This window comes from Carettochelys insculpta, chromosome 1 (assembly GCF_033958435.1).
Source record: "Carettochelys insculpta isolate YL-2023 chromosome 1, ASM3395843v1, whole genome shotgun sequence".
Taxonomy (NCBI): Eukaryota; Metazoa; Chordata; order Testudines; family Carettochelyidae; genus Carettochelys; species Carettochelys insculpta.
This window is the reverse complement of record NC_134137.1, coordinates 154,753,313-154,778,164: the sequence shown is the minus strand read 5'-3', so window position 1 is coordinate 154,778,164 and position 24,852 is coordinate 154,753,313. Positions and strand designations below refer to the sequence as shown.

The window sequence follows — 24,852 nt, the reverse complement described above, 5'->3', positions numbered from 1 at the left end:
TTTAAATCAGACCTTTCTACTCATTAGACTCTTGGAAGTCTGGAAATTTGCCATACCTCTTCGCATTTTCAAAAGAAACCCATCAAAGCCCACAAGTTTTGTTCAGGTGTCATAAAACACTCAATTCTGTCTCCAGGAAGGGAAAGAGCTGTGGTCCCTGGCCTGGCATTGAGTCCGAGGCAGTTCTGACCCCCAAATCTTGGTTAAAACCTGCCCCACACTGCGAGGCCGGGGAGGCCCCAGAAGGACCCCGGGCTTTGGACAAGGCCTGAGACAGAGACCAACCCCACCACACCCTCCGTGGGTGCACACGGCGCCCTCGGCGCCCTTGACAGGCTCGGGGGACACGCCCAGCCAGGCCCCACCCGCCCCTCGTCACTGCTGGGGGGAGGACCCGGCCCTCAGTGACCCCAAACCCTCAATGCAGCCGGGATCCCAGCGCTCCCCCCGAATAGGCCCGGCCCAGCTGACTCTGGGGCCCGCAGCCTTCCTGCTACGCGAGCCGGGCGCCCTCACCTTCAGCAGCGTGTCCGCCAGGTAAATGGCGCACCAGCCCCCCAGCACGCACACCACCACGGGGATCGGGATCATTGCGGCACCGAAAAGGCAGCGGCCGAGGCGGTTCCCGCGCAGGCAAATGCCTCCGGAACGACGAGTCTCTCGGAACCTTCCTCTAGTAGCCCCATTTTCTAGACGGACACTTCTAGGACACGGACACGGCAAAGCCGGACGTGAGGAAGTTGAAATACGTCATGCTGCAGCTAATCTCGTTTGTCATTTTAGGGCAATCCGTATTGGCGAATGATTGGTGGTCCGTGTGCGCATGCGTTCCCTCGGCCTTAGTCCCCTTAGCTTCCGGTGCCGCTCCTGGCGAACGCTAGGGAGGGTGATAGGAAAAAAAAAAAAAAAAAAAAAAAAAAAAAAAAAAAAGAGCTTTTGGATTGCGCGCAGGCGCAATGAGGCTAGGTTTTTAGCGCAGTTGCCACGCTTGCCCCGCGCATGCGCGGGCTGTCAGTGAAGCCTGCTGCGTGCCCTAATGCCATGCAGCCCCGTGGCGGGAGTGGATGCAGCGAGTGCTGTGCGTGTCTAGAACAGTGCCATACAATTGAGCTGCTTGGCCAAAGGCAGGGCCCAATGTTTAGTTTCCTGGGGCGAGTTAACCCAGGCCCTGTTTGAGTCTTTGCGTGGAGACCTCAGATTTCAAGCCTGGGTGTCATGTCCCTGCACCTGTCTATTCCCTCCCTGAAAGATACACATCCCTTTATAAGGAAATGAAGGTTCTACCTCCATCAGGTGCAAGGAAAAGCTCTCCAAGGTGAACAGTTAACAGTGCTAAGTGTCAGAGGTAGCCATGTTAGTCTGTATCTTCGGGAACAACAAGAAGTGCCGTGGCACTTTATAGGCTTAACAGATATTTTGGAGCATAAGCTTTCATGGGCAAAGACCTGCTTTAACAGTGCAGCCTTCCCAAGTGTGCAGAGGTCCTCGTCTCTGATGTACGGATTTGGTTGTATCTGAGAACCTTATGCTGTAGCATAGTGTGTCTGCATTTCAGATTGTGTGCAGAGTGCATTCACTGCACACTCCCCCAGCACGTGTATAAATAGTTGTCTGGACAGTAATACCCTGCTTAGGGAAGAAGAGTATATAGGGAAAGACTTAAGCATGAGAGAAAGGCTCTGGTTGCCGGAATCTTTCATTGTAGCAGGGAAAGGCCTTAGAAGGGGGAGCTTTTCCCTGCTCCAGTGAAAGACTGTGGTAATTAGGAACTGCCAAAGCCTTTTCTCACTGCTGCAATCTTGCCAGAGCATTTTGCTGCAGCTGTAGCTACGCACCACAGTGTGAACTCAACTTGCCTTTCACTATGATGGGTAGCTAATTACACCTACCCACACACCAGCTTGACAGGGTCATAATTGTATTTCTAGAGTTCAACAAAGATTCCATTTTTGGCTTCAAGCTTGCTCATCTGTACAGGCAGAGCCCTTAAGCCATATAGAGCAGAGGTGCACAAAATGGGGGGCACAACACTTTGTAAGGGAAGAGAAGCATGATCGGCTCCCCTGCACGCGACTTCCTGTGCATCCCCAGCCCTCTGCTTCTTCCCCTGCAGCCTCCACCACTACCTTTGCCAAAGGAATGCGCCCCCCCGGCCCTCTGATGGGCCAATTGGAGTGTGCAGAGGCTCTGAGTCAAGTGGCAGGGCCAAGCCAGCAAGTTCCCGGCTTGGTAAGGGGGCCACATTGGTCCCAGCATCCCGTGTCACCCTAGCCCCCAGGAACCTCCCAAGGTGCTGGTATAGACTGAGTGCTGCTGGGGGGTGTGCAGGCCACCACCACCCGTCAACATAGTGCAGCTGTGAGTCCCCGTGAGTCCCCCACCTACCATCTTGGGGTCCTCCCCCAAGCACCCCTCTCCCTTTAGAGCTGTCAGCACCCCCTTCCTGAACATATAATCCCCTTCCCACGTGTCCCACCATTTTCCTGAGCTCCTCCCCCCTTCATCCCTTCTCGTGGTCCTCCCACAGGTTGGTGGCGGCCCAGCTAATTGCAGGGCCGAAAAGTGGTGCCCAATGTAAGACGTTTGCTCACCCCTCATATAGAGCACCATGGAAATCACTGAGGCTTTGCACAGGTGTAGAGACCAATCAGAGCAGATCTGAATGCAGAACTGAGGGCTCATGTCATGGACATGTTCTAATTATATTTTAGCCATCTCATGTTCATAGGAAGTGACCACAAAACATAAACCCACATGATGAGGTCCTGATCTGAAAAAAAGATCACAATTTCCAAAAGCTACTTGCAACATTAGACTAGAAATCAGGTTCCAGAATGTGGGAGTGTTTTCATTTAGTCTGATTTCGTGTCAAGGAAAAGCAGAATTCAGTCCTAGAAAAATGCCAGGAATAATTTATATTTGAGTCATTTCCCCACCAGCTTTGCCATAGTATTTTGGCACAAGTAAGAATATACATAATTTTACAAATGTGTTCGCATTATCAACGGAGTTTTTAAAATATGGTATTAAAGAGGAAAACTGTCAGCACAGATTGTGTGTACAAATCATTTGAGTGTTTTGTCAGTAACTCTACTCTCAAACCACAAAGATTATCACAACAAAAAGCAGTCAAGTAGCACTTTAAAGACTAGCAAAATAGTTTATTAGGTGAGCTTTCGTGGGACAGACCCACTTCTTCAGACTATAGCCAGGCCAGATGGTCTGAAGAAGTGGGTCTGTCCCACGAAAGCTCACCTAATAAACTATTTTGCTAGTCTTTAAAGTGCTACTTGACTGCTTTTTGTTTTGATAGTGTATAGACTAGCACAGCTTCCTCTCTGTTACTATTCAAAGATTATCACATTTCCCTTATCCTTGCCCAAGGTTTCTTGCCTTCTGTTGAATTAAACCCTTGTACTCCAAGTGAAGCATAGGTCATCTACAAGTCTCCTCCACTTCACTGTGTCTTAGGACAAACTTCTAGATAACTCCAGGAGTACCCCAGTTGTTGTCCTTCAATCTCAGTAGATCTGAGGTCTTCCTCATTTGTATTTTCCCTGCAGGTTCCATTTGAGAGTTTGACAGACTATACTGGATGATGGTTTTCTGAGTGAGTAGCCTAGCCATCCTCACTTTCTTCTCTTCATTTGAATGTCAAGTGATGTTTGTCCTACTCTGTTGCAAAGCTCCTCGTCTGTGACCAAGTCTTGCCATTTGATGCAAAGGACGTACATCAGGCATCTGTTATTATGAGTGCCTGTAGCTTGTGATTTGAAGCCTTTTTAGTACACCAGGTTTCACATCCATACAACAGTACACTCTTCACATTTGTGTTGAAGATCCTTGGTTTCATCTTCGCAGATATTATTTGTGAACTCCATGTGGGACGAATAGTCTTGAATGCAGTTACTTTTCCTACCCTGGCATTGATATCCTTGCCTGTTCCTCCATCTTTGCCCATAATACTCCCCAAGTAGGTGAACTGCTCCACATCTTCCAGGTCATACTGTCCCAGCGTGATGGTGCTGTTGTTGGACTTGTTGATCCTCATTGTCTTGGCCTTTCCCTTGTTAATGCCCAGTCCAGTCATTGAGGCAGTTTTGTCTAGTGTTGCAACCTTTTCTTCCATGCTTTCATGTCACTGTGAAAGGTGGGTAAGATTGTCAGCAAATTCATTGTCCTCTAGATGTTAGAAAAGTATCCACTGAGTGCCCCATAGATGGCCATCTGGGCTACGTCTACACGTGCAGCCAACATCGAAATAGCTTATTTCGATGTTGCGACATCGAAATAGTCTATTTCGATGAATAACGTCTACACGTCCTCCAGGGCCAGCAACGTCGATGTTCAACTTCGACGTTGCTCAGCCCAACATCGAAATAGGCGCAGCGAGGGAACGTCTACACATCAAAGTAGCACACATCGAAATAGGGATGCCCGGCACAGCTGCAGACAGGGTCACAGGGCGGACTCAACAGCAAGCCGCTCCCTTAAAGGGCCCCTCCCAGACACAGTTGCACTAAACAACACAAGATACACAGAGCTGACAACTGGTTGCAGACCCTGTGCCTGCAGCATGGATCCCCAGCTGCCGCAGCAGCAGCCAGAAGCCCTGGGCTAAGGGCTGCTGCCCACGGTGACCATAGAGCCCCGCAGGGGCTGGAGAGAGAGCATCTCTCAACCCCCCAGCTGATGGCCGCCATGGAGGACCCAGCAATTTCGACGTTGCGGGACGCGGATCGTCTACACGGTCCCAACTTCGACGTTGAACGTCGAAGTAGGGCGCTATTCCTATCTCCTCATGAGGTTAGCGACTTCGACGTCTCGCCGCCTAACGTCGAAGTTAACTTCGAAATAGCGCCCGACGCGTGTAGACGCGACGGGCGCTATTTCGAAGTTGCTGCTGCTACTTCGAAGTAGCGTGCACGTGTAGACGCAGCTCTGTTGTCCTGCTCATAATTCAGCCCACTGTGATCAAGAACAGGAAAGGTAACAATAGGCAACCTTGTCACACTCGTGAGAGTATGCTTAAGGATTCTGTTGAGACACCATTGTGAACAACTTGACGTTGAGACTTCGTGCATTGAACGGATCAGGTAATATGCCAATTTGTGTCCTGCTGAAGAACTGTACATTTATTGAAACCTAAGTGCAAGTCAGAATTGATTTTAGAAAGTTCACAGAAATGAAAGATTTGCAGTCCTACCTACATTAACTAATTTTGTTTTTATTAGATTTCCTTTGGGGAAAATTAATATGTTTAATTTGCTTTGTTATTGATATTTCTTAAAGAAGTGCAATTAATACTTCCAAAATTCAGTACTTTTATCATTTTTCATCAGTTTCGGCAGAAATCTTGTTTCACAAGTGCTGGAGTCAATACAAAAATAATTCCACAAGGGCTGACTATGTCTGTTTTGTAGTTATTCACAGTATATTCAATTCTTGCATCTGCTCAGTTGAAGACTGACTACACTGAGCAATGATGCAGTTTTCAGTTATACTAATAGTGCACACTTTTAAAGGTAAAAAGGAAAATTCTACTTTTCCTTGTGGACAAAATGCATCAACTGTAAACCTAAATTATACATTCCCATGTTGGTTTTTGGGAATAAATTAAAATATGCATATAGGCTTTCCTTCAGTAAATAAGACCTGTGCATTCTATTATTTGTTTGTAGGACTGGGTCTATGAAAGGCTTCTGTGAACAGTACTATTATTTTATTTAATGCACACTTTGCAAACTATAAAATGCTATTTGAGATACTGGCATAGAACTCTGGCAGTAAAAAAAGAACATTCCTAAAATACAGTTTGTACATCTTACAGATAGATGTCCTAATAAAAGCAAACACACAAAATTACTGGATTCTGCAGAAGAGAGAGTTTCCCACAATGCAGAAGACATATGTTTTTAGTGAATTAACACTGAACTTGATTGTCCTCTTATTACTATCACTTCAGTGAGTATTTTGAATGTGACAGGAAGGCACAAATGAATCCTTTATTGTCACAATATTAAGACAGTTCTAGAGTGATCACTGTGGAAGCAAGTGGTTATATATACATATATTTTATTAAATAAATATATAGTATTTTATTATTTCCATACTAGAATTAAAGATGATTAATAGGTAAGATAGACCAGGGGTTGGCAACTTTTTGAAACCAAAGAGCCAAACTACAGCAAGATTCAGAACAAGTGGTCAACAAAGAGCCAGTATAAGAATGTCCATTTACAAGACTGAAAATATACAACTTAATATTATTGATAATTGACATGATGATTAATAATAGCATAAATGAAACATCGTATTTACAGACTTTATTTAATGAGACTTCCGCTGCTGCATCTTTTTAAACATTTCTTTGAAGTTTACAACATAAATTCAAATTCATAAAACATAAATTCAAAGTCAAATTCAGCTTCATGCACACATCTAGGCTGTGTTGTGCCAATTTTCAGCACAAATTACTTTTGATGTGATTCAAATGAGAGAAATCCTACTCACCCATATAAGTGGAGCCAAACAGTGAAAGTAAGGCCAACCTGATTTTCAGCATGGTGTTATACGTGACAGGAAGTTTTTTTCCAAGCTTGCAGAATCAGATTATCATCATGTTTCAATTTGCTTATGTCAGCCATTCGTGTTATTTTGCCAATTCTGCATTTTGTCAATCAAAGCAGTCTCAAACAGAATTCAGCCTGACAAAGTTTTCCACCCAGATATCCGCTATTTTCATTTCCAAATCACTGACTGAGATGACTGGAATGACTGTCAAATACAGTTCTTTAATGGATGCTTTAGGTGGACAAATCAGAAACTTAAACAGAGCACATGTTTGCGAAAGTCAACAAAATGAGGCTTGAATGAGGAGCCCAGAAACAAGTCTGGCAAGCTGCTGCAAAACAAGGATTCTCTCTCTGATATGAATCACAAAATATATGTAATCTTTCAAAATGTGCCAGTCTGCCCCTCTCAATATCTTTGATGAAGACAGACAGTTTGGACTCAAATCCAAACACAGCCTGCTGCAGAGTCAGGACTGTGTTTCCTTGCATTTGTAGCTTAAGGTTCAATTCATTCAAATGCCCAGTAATGTTAATGAGATATAAAACTTGAACAACCAGTCACAGTCTGAAAGCTTGGCATCCCAGGCCCCACCCATGCCCTGCCTCTTCTTACCCCTGCTCTTCCCTCTCGCTACCCCAACCCCTGCCCCACTTCACCCTCCCTTTTTTTTGCCCCTGCCCTGCCCTCTCAAACTACCCCTTGCACCCATTCCCCAAAGCCCCTTCCCTCAAGCAACATGACCCCGGGATTAACCGGGGGCCTGAGTTGAGCTGGCTGCAAGGGTTGCCCCCCATTCCCCCAACAGTGGTGGCAGAAGCCTTTGGAAGCAGAAACAATCAAGTTCCTGCTCTGCTCGGCCATCCATCTTCCAGCTGGGTCACTCTGCTTCACTGTGGCATCGGGAAATGGAATGACCCACTTCCAGCCCACTCCACTCTGCTCCCCTGAGCGACACAGGACTTGGGGAAGTGGAGCAGGCTGGGGTTGGGTCACTCCCAGGGTTCCCTCTGATTTTTTCCATCCATGGGGGAAATACATTTTATTATGTGCACGAAGGCATATGGGGAGGCACACCGCCTGTAGATATACACACTGCTGGGTGTAGGTCCTCTGCACCTGGGCAGCACCTGAAAAAATTAGGAAGAAGGGGGCTTTCGAAAGCATGGTTTCCTTTCAAATGAACCCCATCTACATGGCTGTTTTGGCTTTGAAAACAGTTCTTTCGGAAGTGAGATCCCATGGGAGTATGCAAATAAGGCACAAGATATTTAAATCCATACCTTGTTTGCATTTTTTATCAGCCTGATTTGCATGCCCCTTCCGAAAGGGCGAGGCAGTGTAGATGTAGCTCTTGAGTGAAAAAGTATAGCGTTCCAAATGGCTTCCAGCATCAGCTGGCCTGGTCAAATGTCTTTGTAGGACCAACCATAGTCCTCACTCACAGGAGGAGCAAGACTATTCACAGCTCATTATCCCAAATACTGGGCCTTAAGTTCCTTAAATACCACTAATAGCTTTCACTTACTATGTCTAGATCAGTAAACAGCATATTCTAATTAGGCCTAGTCATATTCATAGGCATACTTCCATAAAAATATAGGGGTGCAATGTCACAGTAGGGGTAGATGTCCAAATATACCTGCTCAGTTGTCCGTCAGGCTGTTAGCTGTCCTAGAGTGGAGTTCCAGAATTCTCTCAAACTCCAGTTTCATCACAATTTTAGAAGCCCCTTTTGTGTAATATTTTGTAGTTTGATTCTTTTTATATTCCTTCTGATCTGTGAGGGCTTAGGGTTCACATGTGGGGGCTGCACTGATGGACCAGAAGGGGAACAGGCAGCCCCATGCACTGCATCTTCACCTGCCACCAATTGGGCACATCCACCCCCGTCACTGGCCACTGAACCCTCTGACTCACTGTTGGTGGGCAGCTGACAAGGAGGGATCCAGCCAGCAACAGTACTCACCAATGCTGACAGGGGGAGACAAAATACAGGATGGTTCCCCCCGCCCCCTTTAAGAAAAAGTCTGGACTTTTAGGAGGGCTTAAATACAGGACCCTTTAAAATACCCCTTAAAAATGGGCTCTCTGGTCACCCGAACCTAAATTAATGTAAAACCATACTTAAGTTAGAAAGATTTATAGCAGAAGCATAATCAAAAATAATTGGGCATGTAAATACAAAGCAGAACATAATAAATGAATAAAGAGAAAATCAAATACACACAGTCTCAGTGCCATAAGCAACTGGCTGCTAAAAACAGATTTAGCTTTAGATTAATTATCTACATCTCTAATTATTATTCATTTCAGCTTTGATCTATTATTGAAGTGCCTTGACTTATTATTCATCTATTACCATAAATGCATATGAGGCTTGAAAAAACATGGACTTCCCTATGTATTCTACTGTCTAAGGTCCTGATCCTATAATGAGTTCTATATGAGTGCTGAAGTCTGCCCAACTTGATCTCTTTGTGGGATCAAACAAATTCACCCAAGAACAATGGGAGGATATGACAAAACAAATCTGAACTGGGCACAGAAAGGTTTTATGGGTTTGGATGAAGACAATGAAGGCAGGAGGTCACTCGGGCAAGCAAGTGTACGAGGCTTGAAGTCTGCCAAGGGAGTATGGGATTGTTTTGAGCACATATTCTTAAGACTATCATTACCAAACAGTTTCCCAAGAAGGGAGCTTTGAGAAAGGACTAAGTGAGGGAGGGCGGAATCACAGCATGCTATGGACCCTATCCAATAAACACTTTAAACACATGAGTAATCCCATGCGATTTAAAGTATGTACATACCTATTTGCAGGATGACGGCTCAAGTCAGGGAGGGGATCTCAGGCATACGGAAATTAATGAATGAAGGATTGGACATGAATGAGGAGGGTACAAAAGGAATAACTAAAAGAACTGAGTCAGGAGTGAGGGGAAGGAGTGGACAGGGAGCAAAAGGAAACGGACGGAGAGAGTAAGGAAATCAAGGCACAAGACGATCACCACAGTGACTGGCACACTACAGAGATGTCTATAGAGAGACTGATTTTATATGATTAAAGGGTGACTAACCACCATTTCACTTACCCTGCTAAAATTGTAATCAAGGACACCTTAGTATCTGGAAGATATTCAAATCATATAAGTTAAGCAGGCATAGAATATTGTTGTGTTGTTTTAAACTGAATTTTAAAATAAAGAGCGCTTAAGTAGCTATATAAAACTAAAAAGAAGCTGTGACACTATTTTGTAAGTAGAATTTCAAGTGTCTGCTGTTTATATAGTGCAAAACCATTCTGGTCTTCTTCAAAGATAGAGTCAGAGTTCTCTGTTAAGTTTCAGGTATCTGCTTATAAAAGATAGTATGGCCACCACAAGCAAACACTAGTCACTTTTTTGTTGACCTTTCCAAACAACCTAGTAAAACTGATTTGAGTCTATGCTTGCACAACATTTCTTAAAGGGATCAAACGCAAGCTAACTGACAGGTCTCAAAATATAACTGTAAATCATGACTCATCTTCAAATACAGATCCTGTGTCTCAGTGGTTCTCATCCGGCGGTCTGGGGCTCTCTGGCTATGTGTTTGTGTTATGAACAGGTTTCGGGGTCTGCCAAGTGCTAGGACCAATGCTAGACTTGCTGGGACACAGGGCAGAAAGCCTAAGCTCTGCCATATAGGGCTGAAGCCCAGGGCCCAGAGCCCCACCATCAGGGGCTGAAAAAGAAGCCTCAGCAACTTAGCTTAATGCATGTGGCCCCAGGTAATTGCTCTACTTGCAACCCTTTAACACTGGCCATAGCTGTTATTTGCCACAAATAGATGTGGCAGAGGTGGACCATGGAGGTTGGGTGTTTGGGGTTTTTTGTTTTTTTTTTTGTTTTTTGGCGTGTTGGGGTGGCTCAGAAAGAAAATGGTTTAGAACCCCTGCTGTATTTAGCGACCTGTCCTGAGGGCTTAGACAATGCAGTCTCCCTGCTCAGGCCTTGTTAGACGTGTTGACTCATGAAACTCCCCATGCAGCTTAAACTCATCTTCTCACGGAGCTCTACTCAAAGGTCTGAGCCTTCTAAGTTATCTTTTCAAAGGGCCACATGGTAGGTGTAGCATATAACCCACACACAATTCTAAGACATTTTTGCTCTCTTCTTAATCACATGAGAATTTCATAGATAATACCCTTCTGTCCTTTTATAACATTCCAGGATGGCATGTGACTAGGTCATTACCAACAGATGACCTTGTTGCTAGATGATTTCTCCTTTGACAAACCAGTTCTGGTGGGGAGCCAAGCCATCTCAATTTAACTACCTCTTAAAGTCCAGGCTTTAACCTCCAAATGTCGGCTCCACTACACTACACCTTGATGTTTGAGCCCAACTTGGAGCTGAAGATCTGACAATTAACCTCCATACTCAAAATGGACTTTTTTATTGTTCAAGACTCAGGGAAACTTCACAATCTCACATAGCATTAAAAAATTGTGCAAACACATTTCCAAATAGTCACACAGGCCCACTGGCTTTGAACCTGAAGGGTTTTAGGGTGTACCTTCTCTAGGGAAAAAACAAAGTGTGTTCTTAATGTAAGTTAGCCAACATAAGATAAAATTCCACTGAAGACAAGTCTTCAGTTTTCATGAGTCAGCGCGTTAGATGATGGGAGCTAGAGTTTACCTTCACTTGCTAATTCATGTAACACCTACAGACTATTTTCTTTTCATTAAGATTTCACCTCATGTTCATTACTATGTATTAGCTAACTAAGATAACGAACTAAGGCCTTAGTTCAAATCTTGCTGTAGTAATGTGTTGTGAATGCCTATGCAGTAAGTCCAGTCAGTCTACAGGGACTCTGCCAATTTGCTATCTGCTCATCAGTTTACAGACGTGACAAATAAAGAAGGTGTAAATCTGCAGTTTTCATGTGTTGTTTTCATAATACAACAATCACTTTTCAAACAGCGCTTTTAGCTCTTTGAAGAGTGCTGGCTTCTGAGCATCCAGCTGTTGTTCAGAAGGTAGCTCCTTCTGTAGCTGAATGAAGCAGCTTAATATTTGCATTTTCTTATTCAGCTTCAGTATTATCTTTGGACAGGAAATGTGGCCAGCACTTTAGGACACCGCCCATCCTCCCACATGATGTAAACTATGGCTAGTTTTCTTTTTGTGGGACTTTACTATTTCCTTGCCTGTGCTCTGATTCCTTTTAGTGATTTGCTTTTGTATATTTATAATATTAAATTTCAGGAGACCACAGATGATTTAAAAATGTCCCTATAGCATATTCAATAAAGTAAGGTTTGATAGAGCTTATGACTGATTATTTTGAGCACTGCTAGAACTATTTGTAGCCCAAGGACCAGTGCAGTTCAACAGGTGTCCTTGGAACTAGCAGCCCAGGTCTGTTGGCATCACATATGCATGTCCTGACACCGTAAAACATTAATTCTTGTTATTTGTATATATTTTTTTCAGAGACTGAAGAAGGGCGTGGGTTTAAAAATATGTCTTGGGATATTTCTAATGGGAACTGCAAGTAGATCAGTTTCCTGTTATTGATCAACTAGAAAATTGGAAGCTCTTGAAGATGAAAGCATATGGACCTTTTATTTCAGTTGCAGTGTATACGGTCCAAACTCAATGATGGACCTTCTAAACATAAGGTTTAGAAGTCATTACAGATACATCCTCTATAGGTTGAATGCTTGTTAGCTAAATTTCTCACACTTTTAGAGAAGTAGCCATGTTAGTCTGTAGCTTCACGTAGCACCTTAGAGACTAACAAACATGTATGTATTTATGTACTAATATAATTTATATTTATGTATTATTTATTAATAATCAGTATTATTAATCTGATGAAGTGAGTCATTCATGATAGCTCATTAACTAACAAATAAATGTGTTAGTCTTTGAGGTTCTACAGGATGGCTTGGTTTTTATGCACACTTTTTGAGGCTTCTTTGCACTTTCACTCCTTCCTACCCACTGCATTCATCTCACTTCATTTCATCTTCCTCTCTCATGCAAACACACTTCAGAGCTCCAGTATGCTTCTTTACCCAGGCAGCCTTATCAGGTCTCACCAGCTCTTTTTGTTAGTTGAAATGACACTGCAGGAGGGAGCATCAGTAATCAATCTGCACTCTATCTGCTAGACTTTGGACAACAACTCTACTAAAATCTGTAGGGATCAAGGAACCCAAGAATCCATTTCCTTTTCCCAAAATCTAGTGAACCCCCCATTCTGGCAATTGAAAACAGAGACTATCATACCTTATTAGAAATGCTGGCAAAAGGAGTTTGTCATGGCATTGGTAGTAAAGTGGATAATTATTTGAACTTTCTTAAAAGATTTGGTTTTGTTCAAAACCTGGGTTTAAAATCACCTTATGTTTTTCCAAAACTTATTTGCCAAGAACTAAATGAGATGTTTTAGTATAATGGGTTGTATTTCTTTTCAAGATTATATTGAATCACTGGTGTGCTTTAAATAAGATATTTAGAGGAGCAATACACTGTTTTCAATGCATTATGCATTCTGTATTTCTGTATTCTGGCCCTCTCTTTATGTTATCAGTTGTGGCTACATTTTCCTAGGAACAGACCAGAAAAAATACATATTTGTTTGTGCTGCAACTCCACCGTTCAATGTATCAAAAGATTTTTGGTGAGATTTTATTTCTGTGCACAAAGAGTGTGAGGCAACTGACAATATTACTTTTGTATATTAGATCTGGTCATGACTATTATATTCTAGGATATGTGTGGGTTACATTCATAATGTGGTTTGTATACATATATATCACCAATATAAAATCTTGATGATAATAAAAACACAGCTATTAAAAGATGTTAGAACTTTGGGAATTAGAACAAGGTCACCTGGCAGTGTCTAATGAGGCCACTCTCCTTAATACAAGGCTAATTATTTCTTTGTGGAACATACTGTAACAAAAATCACTAATCTTTAATTTAGAGGGAAAAAGAGAGAGAGTGATATTTGTTAATTCAAAAAAAGTATTTGCAGCAAAGAGTGATTAAGTTAATAATGTTTTATTGTTACAATTCCATTAGTACATTAAAGAGTGGCAAACGTTGTTTGTATAATATCTCATGTATTTCACTGTTTAAATAACCTGTTTAAATAATACTATTATTGCATGTGTTGTCATAATCATCCAAGAGCACAGGAGAAAATTATTTTTCTTTCCTTTTCTTTTCTTTTATGTTAAACATTTGTATGTGTTGGGAAAAACTAGATTATACATCATAAATGATTTACATGACACTTTGTTATTTAACTTCTTCAAATGACATTTCTTTGACAGCCACAGCCAGTCTGCCATTAACCTTCAGAATTATTATGTTTTCAATAGTTAAAGAGTATGGATTAATTTTTAGTTTAGATTATGTATAATATAGTCAATAGAGAGAGGGTGGATATTTGCCCCAACAGGTATTACTCTTTTGAAACGCTGACCTATTTCAGATGCTTGGACACAGAAAATTAAAATCAGTCTTTTACAAGTACACCTGTACATTTATGTTGTGTTGTGTTGTGTTAAAAACAAATGAACAAAAATTTCCATGAGAAATAAAGCAGGCAGAATTTCTCATTCTTTAAGGTCTTCCATTTGAATCCTGTCATAATTCTTCCCACTGGTAGATATTGTACATTTAATACTCATTCATAACTTACCCTTTCTAATATAGGTATCTATTCGGTCATTAAATTATTTTCTTTATCCAATGCATGATCTCATGTTGGAACCCAGATCTCCACCTTCCTTTTTAAGCCTCTTCCCCCACTTTCACTCCCACACACACACGACAACAGCATGGGCCAGGGCCTGAGCTGCTGGGGGCCGCTGAGCCTGGGCGGGGCGTGCGGAGTGGGCTGTGAGGGCAGAGGTGACACCCACGGCCCGGGTTGCTGAGGGCTTTGGGGAGGGGAGAACTGCTGTAGTGTGGCCCTGCTGTCCGAGAACTGGCGGTGAAGGGATCCCTCTCTTTTAGCCATAATATTTTAACATCCAGCAACCTTGTATGCACTATATTGCATGTACTATGTACTAGTTTGAGATAGTCTAACGTCCAGCAGACAGCATTCAGACTAGTGTTCCCTCCTCAGAATGGCATTCCAATTAAGAAAAAAGAGCTGTGAGATATGGTAAGTCTGCCGGGGTAGAGAAGCATACTAGAGCTCAGAAGTATGTTTGGAGGAGAGAGGGAGTTGAAGTGACCAGAGGCAAGTACTGGGGGGGCTGGAAGGAGTGAAAGATCATGGAAACCTCAAAAAGCATCAATACATTTAGCTAACTGTTCAACCTTTAATGGATGTCTCTATAATGATTTCTGAAGATTAAGTGGCTCATCCATCACTGATTTCAGACTGTATACACTGCATCTAAAATAAAAGGTCCAGAATATAATCAGGGTTGACGAGTGTAAAGTAATGAACATTGGAAAATATAATCCCAACTGGACATGCAAAATGATGGAGTCTACATTAGGAGTTGCCACTCAAAGTCACCATGGGTAGTTCTCTGGAAACTCCCTCTCAGTGCACAGCAGTAATCAAAAAGGCTAACAGTAAGTTAGGAACTATTAGGGAAAGGATGGGAAATAAGACAGGACATATCGTAATTCCACTATATAAATCTATAGTGCAGCCATACGTTGAATATTATGCAGTTGTTGTCACCCCATCTTTATAAAGGATATTGTGGACCTGGAAAAGGTTCACAGAAGTGCAACAAGATGATCAAATGTATTACATGGCTTTCATTTAAGGAGAAACCAGAAAATCAAGACTGTTCATCTGAAAAATAGATGATTAAAAGAAGGATGGGACAGAGTCTTTTTTTTTCTTTTTCTGCAGGAAGTGAATAATGTTATTTATCTTTTCACGTAATACAAGTAGGGTTCACCAATGAAATTAATAGGCAGAAGGTTTCATAGCAACAAGAACAACTTTTTCATGAAACACTAAGTCAACCTGTGGAACTCATAATAGTGCAGTTGGCTCAAGAAAGAACTAATTAAGTTCACACTGGGAAGGTTCATCAATGGTTCTTAGCCAGAGTGGTCAGGGACAGAATCACATGCTTGGAGTGACTCTAAACCTCTGACTTCCAGAAGCTGGATGTAGAAAAGAGGGCTGGAGCATTCTGTGACTGGCCTGTTCTGTACACTCCCCTAAATCTCTGGTACCCCGTCAGAGACATGACTGTCAGAAATTGTCAGAAACGGATCATAGTCTGACCCAGTGTGGCATCTCTTATGTTCTGTTTTCTCTTGGATCACTAGCAGCTTGTGAAATCAGCAACTGCACATATATGGCAGATGAATGTACCAGTTACAGGGTAGCATACATCTGTGGCTGTATTCTTCAGAGTGATTGTAAAACTGGCACTTTCTTACTTAATGAGTCTGCTGTGACATTTTCTGACTTCAGTGACAAATTGTGCTTTTAACTCCTTTTATCTCAATTCACTTAACACAGCTAGAACCTTAATTTGATTCTTCATCTTTCCTGTGAATCAATAGCTTTGTTAAGTAAAATTGTATTTGTTACTAATGTGCAAATCTACTGAAGGAAATAGTTCTGAACTGATGTCACTCTAGGCATAAACTGAAGACAATGGAATTGAGGAAGTGCAAGAAAGGGTCTCATTAGGATGGCAGAGACTTTATTTCTATTAATGACATAATGGGAAAGAGCCCTGTTTGACTCTCCTGTCCTAGGAGGATAAATACCTAGCACATATGTTGTAGTATCAAGTGAAATAAATAAAGGTACAGGGGTGGCAGTTAGGAAATCATCTTTTTACCTGTACATCAAATGTATTTAACATGGAAAACATTAAGGCCATTTCTACACATGCCTTATATAGCTGTATAGAAACGCAGCCCCCGGGGATCTCATGGAAGGAAATCCTCCTTCCGGAAGCCCTGTCTCCCTGATAATAGCGCTTCTATACAGCTATTTTGGAGTCCAGAAGAGCTTCTTACGGACTCCAAATCATGTGACCATATGCTAATGAGGTGCCAGAAGTTTATATCCACACCTTATTAGCGTTTTCCAGGCTGTTCATTAGCATGCCGCTTTCGGAACAAGTGGTATGTGTAGAAAGGGCTGAAGGGAATAAAGGGAAATTGCTCACACACCAAGTTTTAAAGAGTAACTCCACAGAGTAAAGCTGCACTTTGAGACAGGATCAATCCCATACCAAGCCTGATCTTATGAGTGCATAATATATTGCAAAAATTCCACTCCTAGCAAAAAGCCAAATCTATGTGAAGACTGTAAACTATGTTTCATAACGTAGAATCACTAATCAGAGAAGCTACTCCAGCCTCCAGTCTCACAAATGAAAACTTGGATGTAATTGAAAAACTGGTGAAGGCTTCAGGTGCCACAGTGATTTAAATTAATTTTTTGCAGGTGTATATAGATTCTTTTGTTGTGTCTGTTATAACCCCTCTGACAAAGCCTGCTAATGTGCATGACCATGGCTAGAGCCACACTGCAGGGGCAGATTGACCTGCTGAGGGTCGATCTTCCAGTGTTACATTTCATGCATGCATGAAATGATGCTCCCAGGGGCAGATGTTGGCTCGTTCTCCTCACGTGAGATGAGGAATAAGGAAGGTCGATAGAAGAAATGCTCCCATTGACCATCCTCTATGTGGACAGACATGGAAGTTGACCGTGAATAAATTGGCATAGCTAAAGTGGATTATCAGTGGTCAACTTCTACGTCTGGTATAGACATAGCTTCTGTGAGGTATTATCGATGACTGCTCATGTCTGTACTCTGCCATGATATTAGATAATGTTTTCACGTCTTAACAGAAAGGTTGAGAAGTAAGGTGGACTCGTTGCATTAGCCACAATGATTGCTCCTGTTTGTACTAACAAAGCATTACTTAACTTAGATCCCTAACATTTAACAAATATTTGAGTAGTAACAGAGAGAAAGCCGTGCTAGTCTATATACTATGAAAACAAAAAAGCAGTCCAGTAGCACTTTAAAGACTAACAAAATCATTTATTAGGTGATGAGCTTTCGTGGGACAGACCCACTTCTTCAGATCATACCATACCAGAACAGACTCAATATTTAAGGCACAGAGAACCAAAATTACTATTACGTGATTACTATTTTTGGTTCTCTGTGCCTTAAATATTGAGTCTGCTCTGGTATGGCTCTGATCTGAAGAAGTGGGTCTGTCCCACAAAAGCTCATCACCTAATAAATGATTTTGTTAGTCTTTAAAGTGCTACTGGACTGCTTTTTTGTTAACAAATATTTGTTAGAGCCAACACTTTCAGAAGAGGTGATTCATTTTGTGTGTCTCAGCTTTCAGGGGCTCACCTGGTGCCTGACTTTCAGAGTTCCTCTGGACTTGACTGTCAGAGTTCCTCTGGACTACCTGTGATTTCAGACCCAGTGTACCTCAATGGAGTGCCCAAAAATTAAGGTAAACAAAATATATGAGCACTTTTTAAAACATGACTGAAAAATGTATGCATTTGTGATCAGTCCTCAGCTTGGTGCAGTGCTAAAGAGGTAACCTTTTGCAAGTGGTGATTTAAACAAAAGAGGGAAAGTTTAGGGATATGCACTGCCTTTTCCCATTGTGTGCTTCAGTTCTGTGAACACCCAAAAACTACTGTGAGTGTGACAGGAAAACATGACCCGATGATGTTTTTCATTAACAGCTATTGCTTGACATTTGAACCCTGTTTTTAAGAGTTCAAGTGTCTCAGAGTTACATGATGCATCAAATTCTATATTTAGGAAGAACAACTGCAAGCTATGCCAGGAATTCACTTGTACACTTAGCTTCTAAACTCAGTTCCACTCCAGCCCTCAGCAGCTCTCAGTACCATACAGGCACAAAGCACTCTAGCTATTTCAGACACATTTAAAGGATCACAGTCAAGACCTCGGCTGACTGAAGAAGGTGTCTCTTTCAGCATCGAAAAGAAGTGTATATACTCACTTGACGGTTTGAAACTTTTCTTATATAAATAAATAAGTAAACTAACCTGAAGGGGTCATTTGTAAATTCAGGAGATTCTGTGAAGTGTCTGAAGAAGTTATAGTTCGCTGTTTAGTTTAACATCTTATGCAGCATATTAATGTGTTAGTGTTGATTGCTATTGCTACTGCTTTATAATCTATGGGGATCTTAAAAGATTTAAAACAGAAAGCTGCTTTAACACTTAGTGACATCACAGGCAAAACTATGTAGCAGCGTGAATAACATACCAGAAATCTGCTTAAAAACTGGTAAAAAATTGGTTTGGGATGAGAGGAGAGGGTGTCGGAGAGAGGTAAGTTTTCTTCACTGTAACTGTAGCTGCATACAGTAGTAGAGTCAGAGACAACTGTTATCAAAAGCTTTATATATTATTGTATGTGTCTGCAGAATGTAGTCAGTTTATTCCTGGCAAAGTGGAGGCTTCTCCTCAATACCAGTTAGGTTTCACATTGATGTAGTTCCTGCAAGTCTTTTATAAGAAAACAGACAGCAGTTTTCTGGCTAAAACACCTTTGGTGTTTGATTTCATGAGAACAGCAGGAGGTAAGAGAACAGCATTCAGTGTCTGTTTGTTAGTTGGTTTTTATTTTCTCCTGCTGTGTACCTGCAGTGGGATTATGAAAGATGTCATTATGATAATACCTTGTGCATCACAGCCATATTTAAAACAAATGAATAACAAATCATTCAGTCCAGCACCTCTTTCTGCACCCTGCTCAGGAATTATTTTTATCTGAAGAAGAGAAAATAACTGTTTTTCAAACTCATTCTAGAATACTGACTAATTCCTTCCTATCAGATATTCTTGTTCATGAGCGATTGCACTACAAAGTAAAGGAGTTTGCATTGCAAGTTAGACAATAAATAGCAACAAACTGAAATAAGAGGGCCAGTGCTTTCAAAAGTTTGCCTTTGCATGCAGGCCGTAAAAGATATAGGTAAGGTGCTCGGAAGCTTGAGAACAAAGCTCTGTGTGTGTGTGTGAAAGATGTTGGTTGGCAAAGGGGTTTAAACGCTTAACTGATAGTGATCTGAACTGACGTTTGTTCATATTTGCATATCTGCTCAAAATGTCAGAAAGAACAGAATGTGGGTAACAGCATTTTTGTTGACAATCTCTCAGATATACATGGAAAAAATGAAAGCATTTATAAAAATACATATTTATTGATTCATGGCAGTCTTTGTGTGGTCAGAGATAAAGCTATTGCAGTAAACTAAGTTTTATTTCTATACAGTTGACGGTCAGTAGTTGTGCTAGAGGTGAAATGGGGGGAGGGTAGGAGGAGAGGGAATGCAGCCAGAGAAGGTTGTCTATTTTTACTCATCAGTATGCTGTTGTCCTGGTTTCATTGGCAATAATGAGGGCAGCATTGACTAGAAACTAAAAAAAATCACCTCCTCCAAAAGCAATCCTACTCAGTTGTATCATACATCTCTTTAGGATCTGGTGTCTGATTGCAATCAGTTTCAACGCAAGCTTCTTAGTAACTCACAACATATTACAAAATCTAAAATGGCTCGGGTTAACAAAAGATGTTCTAAGCAAAGATTTAATCTAATTCCTCACCCCTCCGCCCCCATGTTTTATAATGGCCAAATGCCCATGGAAGCATATATCAGCTGTTTCACATGAGGTGAGGGAGCATGCTGCCTTACACTGATAGCTTTAACTGCACTTTCATTGCTGCACTGGTTTTAAAGTAGTCCCATGGTATTTTTAAATTTGTATGGCTACGTCTACACGTGCAGCCAACATCGAAATAGCTTATTTCGATGTTGCAACATCGAAATAGTCTATTTCGATGAATAACGTCTACACGTCCTCCAGGACCGGCAACGTCGATGTTCAACTTCGACGTTGCTCAGCCCAACATCGAAATAGGCGCAGCGAGGGAACGTCTACACGTCAAAGTAGCACCATCGAAATAGGGATGCCAGGCACAGCTGCAGACAGGGTCACAGGGCGGACTCAACAGCAAGCCGCTCCCTTAAAGGGCCCCTCCCAGACACAGTTGCACTAAACAACACAAGATACACAGAGCTGACAACTGGTTGCAGACCCTGTGCCTGCAGCATAGATCCCCAGCTGCCGCAGAAGCAGCCAGAAGCCCTGGGCTAAGGGCTGCTGCCCACGGTGACCATAGAGCCCCGCAGGGGCTGGAGAGAGAGCATCTCTCAACCCCCCAGCTGATGGCCGCCATGGAGGACCCAGCAATTTCGACGTTGCGGGACGCGGATCGTCTACACGGTCCCTACTTCGACGTTGAACGTCGAAGTAGGGCGCTATTCCTATCTCCTCATGAGGTTAGCGACTTCGACGTCTCACCGCCTAACGTCGAAGTTGCTGCCGCTACTTCGAAGTAGCGCGCACGTGTAGACGCAGCTTATGTGTGTTAATTTCCTTTTCCTCAGTTTTCATGTTTAGTAGTAGGCATCCTTCAGTCTGCATAGACTATGGATCGCGCCCTTTATAGTTTCAATTGAGGACTTCATTTACAGCGTCTACTGTGACTGTGAAGACCCACATGAGAGTGACAGTCCTTGCTGCATCTCTTGCAGATGTGGTGGGTGTCTGCCTTAGTGTGCTTTTTGTGCACTCGCTTCTCCTCTGCTAGCTGTCTGATCGTCACCTCGCCCTTCTGAAGGCCCTTGTGTAACCCCTGCCTCCATCTGCTGCGGTCGTCTGCTAGTTCTTCCCAGTTGTCCAGCTCGATGTCTACCTCTCTGAGGTCTCTCTTGCAGACATCTTTGTAGTGCAACTGGGGGCGTCCAGGAGGTCTTTTGCCAGAGGCTAGCTCACCATACAGGATGTCTTTTGGAATCCTTCCATCGTTCATCCTGTGGATGTGGCCAAGCCAGCAGAGCCGACGCTGCCTGAGGAGGGTGTGCATGGCTGGGATTCCAGCTTGCTCGAGGACGGCGATGTTGGTCACTCTGTCCTTCCATGATATTCCAAGGATGCGACTGAGGCAGCGCAAGTGGAAGACGTTCAGCCTTTTTTTCCTGGCAGGCATACAGGGTCCAAGTCTCGCTGCCATAAAGGAGGGTGCTGAGGATGCAGGCTCTGTAGACTTGCATTTTGGTGTGTGTACAGCTTGTTGTTATTCCACACTCTCTTGCTGAGTCTGGACAGAGTTGTGGCCGCTTTTCCGATCCTCCTGTTTAGCTCAGTGTCCAACGACAGGGTGTCAGTGATGGTGAACCCGAGGTAAAAGAACTCGTGGACAACCTCTAATGTATAGTTGTCAATGGTGATTGATGGGGATTCAGCAACATCCTGACCGAGTACGTTTGTCTTCTTTAGGCGGATGGTAAGCCCAAAGTCCTTGCATGCTTTGGAGAACTGATCCAGCAGTTTTTGAAGCTGGTCTTCTGTGTGAGACACTACAGCAGCATTGCCTGCGAACAGCATGTTTCTGATGAGGACTTCCCGCACCTTAGACTTAGCTTTCAGCCTTGCAAGATTAAACAGTTTCCCATCAGATCTTGTGTGCAGCAAGATGCCCTCTGTTGAAGATCCAAAGGCATGCTTCAGGAGGAGTGCGAAGAAGATCCCGAACAATAGGGGAAAAGATCAGAGTATAAGTGAACTACACTTTTTCCATGTATAAACCATAACAGATCATATCTTTCTAACAGTTCAGGGGTTTTTAGAATCTCTGAAATGCAATCACTGAATACCACCACTGTGCATTAATAAAAGTTTGCTTTGTATCAGTCATCTGGGAAAACAATTACTTTCTGTGCACAGTAGCAGCTTAAAAAATGAATTTTGCCATTCACTTCAGTGAACCAGGATTTCACATCTCAAGTCAGTCTAATGGATGGAACGATGGACAATGAAGTTGTTTAAACTGTCTCTGGCTTTAGGTTATCACAGTGCAAAAACATCTGGAATTGTACAATTTATAGTATGTATGATGGGTGTTTTGAAATCCTGAAATCCTTACCCTGACCTACCCAAACTGAAAACAAGCCCCTCAGAAAAGACAAGAAAAAACAAGTGCAGAATTCAACCCTATGAAATTGCTTCAGTGAAACTGAGGCCAGAAGGTGATTCTTGTTTTTTACTGAGCTCCTTGATTTGAGGGTCAGTAGGACTGAATAAGTGGTGTGGTGTGAATTTATATGTTCTCGGTATCAGTATTTCAGTTTTTATCTGAATGGTTTCCAATCTTAATTCCTTGCTTTGCTATTGCTCAAAAATAGCAATTTTACTTAATATAAATGTTTGAGGGGAAGGGCCTCAGAGGCCTGAAGATTTCCGAGGAGGACTTTGTAACAGCAACAAAGGGTCCTGTGGCACCTTATAGACTAACAGAAAAGTTTTGAGCATGAGCTTTCGTGAGCACAGACTCACTTCTTCAGATGCTGGTCTTGGAAAATCTGCAGGGCCAGGTATAAATAAGCTAGAGCAAGGGTGGGGATAACAAGGTTAGCTCAGTCAGCAAGGGTGAGGCTTACTACCAGCTGTTCATCTGGAGGTGTGAACACCAAGGGAGGGGAAGCTGCTTCTGTATTTAGCCAGCCATTCGCAGTCTTTGTTTAAGCCAGAGCTGAGGGCGTCGAATTTGCAGATGAATTGTAGCTCAGAAATTTCTCTTTGGAGTCTGGTCCTGAAATTTCTTTGCTGTAGGATAGCTACTTTTAAGTCTGCTACTGTGTGGCCTGGGAGATTGAAGTGCTCTCCTACGGGTTTTTGTATATTGCCATTTCTGATATCTGATTTGTGTGCATTTATTCTTTTACGTAGAGACTGTCCAGTTTGTCCGATGTACATAGCAGAGGGGCATTGCTGGCACATGATGGCATAAATTATATTGGTAGATGTGCAGCTGAATGAACCCACGATGGTGTGGCCGATCTGGTTAGGTCCTGTAATGGTGTTGCTGGTGTAGATATGTGGGCAGAGCTGGCAACGAGGTTTGTTGCATGGATGCGTCCCTGAGTTAGAGTGACTGTGGTGCCGTGTATAGTTGCTGGTTAGGATTTGCTTCAGGTTGGCAGGTTGTCTGTGGGCAAGGACTGGTCTGCCTCCCAAGGCCTGTGATCCCCCACTTTCACAGGCCTTGGGAGGCAGACCAGTCCTTGCCCACAGGCAACCTGCCAACCTGAAGCAAATCCTAACCAGCAACTACACACGGCACCACAGTCACTCTAACTCAGGGACCCATCCATGCAACAAACCTCGTTGCCAGCTCTGCCCACATATCTACACCAGCAACACCATTACAGGACCTAACCAGAACGGCCACACCATCGTGGGTTCATTCAGCTGCACATCTACCAATATAATTTATGCCATCATGTGCCAGCAATGCCCCTCTGCTATGTACATCGGACAAACTGGACAGTCTCTACGTAAAAGAATAAATGCACACAAATCAGATATCAGAAATGGCAATATACAAAAACCCGTAGGAGAGCACTTCAATCTCCCAGGCCACACAGTAGCAGACTTAAAAGTAGCTATCCTACAGCAAAGAAATTTCAGGACCAGACTCCAAAGAGAAATTTCTGAGCTACAATTCATCTGCAAATTCGACGCCCTCAGCTCTGGCTTAAACAAAGACTGCGAATGGCTGGCTAAATACAGAAGCAGCTTCCCCTCCCTTGGTGTTCACACCTCCAGATGAACTGCTGGTAGTAAGCCTCACCCTTGCTGACTGAGCTAACCTTGTTATCCCCACCCTTGCTCTGGCTTATTTATACCTGGCCCTGCAGATTTCCAAGACCAGCATCTGAAGAAGTGAGTCTGTGCTCATGAAAGCTCATGCTCAAAACTTTTCTGTTAGTCTATAAGGTGCCACAGGACCCTTCGTTGCTGTTACAGATCCAGACTAACACGGCTACCCCTCCGATACAAGGAGGACTTTATAATTTAATGGTGTCTTATTTTTCTTCAGTCTATACACAAATGAATTTGAGAGATTTTTGAGACTCTGGAAGTCATACAATAGACACATTTATTCATTAAAAGCGTATTCTTCAGAATTACATTTTTATTTCAAAGGCCAGATTCAGACTCAAGGCATCAGTAACCTGAACATATGAGGGAACAGTAACAACACTATGTTTGCCCCAAACTTTTTCCTTTTGCTATTTGTTCACTCTAGGAAGTCCTTAATATCTTACAAATTTCTGATCCCCCCTCACTATTACTTTTAAAATGTGAAAGCAATATCACCATTTCTGGCTATGAAATATT

At 42.7% G+C, this 24,852-nt stretch overlaps 2 protein-coding genes and 1 long non-coding RNA gene across 8 annotated transcripts in view; 2 read left to right on the top strand and 1 right to left on the bottom strand.

The window, feature by feature from the left end:
• MBTPS2 (membrane bound transcription factor peptidase, site 2) overlaps positions 1-861 on the bottom strand; it is a 54,531-nt gene extending 53,670 nt beyond the window's left edge. Inside the window, exon 1 of the mRNA XM_074983373.1 lies at positions 517-861. Coding sequence (XP_074839474.1) covers positions 517-591 — 75 coding nt within the window. The 5' untranslated portion in view covers positions 592-861. The remainder of the gene's footprint in view (positions 1-516) is intronic.
• On the top strand, positions 412-18,052 carry LOC142006864 (uncharacterized). The gene is made up of 3 exons (XR_012643838.1): positions 412-537; positions 3,564-3,610; positions 17,954-18,052. It is a non-coding gene; the product is annotated as an uncharacterized LOC142006864 (long non-coding RNA).
• Positions 18,053-18,449: 397 nt separating this feature from the next.
• Positions 18,450-24,852, top strand: part of SMPX (small muscle protein X-linked) — a 50,182-nt gene continuing 43,779 nt past the window's right edge. For 4 of the 6 annotated variants that reach the window (XR_012645555.1, XR_012645552.1, XM_074994180.1 and 1 more), the window contains exon 1: positions 18,450-18,605. The gene's annotated coding sequence lies outside the window, so the exon portion shown is untranslated. The remainder of the gene's footprint in view (positions 18,606-24,852) is intronic. The other 2 variants (XM_074994211.1, XM_074994204.1) reach the window with 2 other exon arrangements.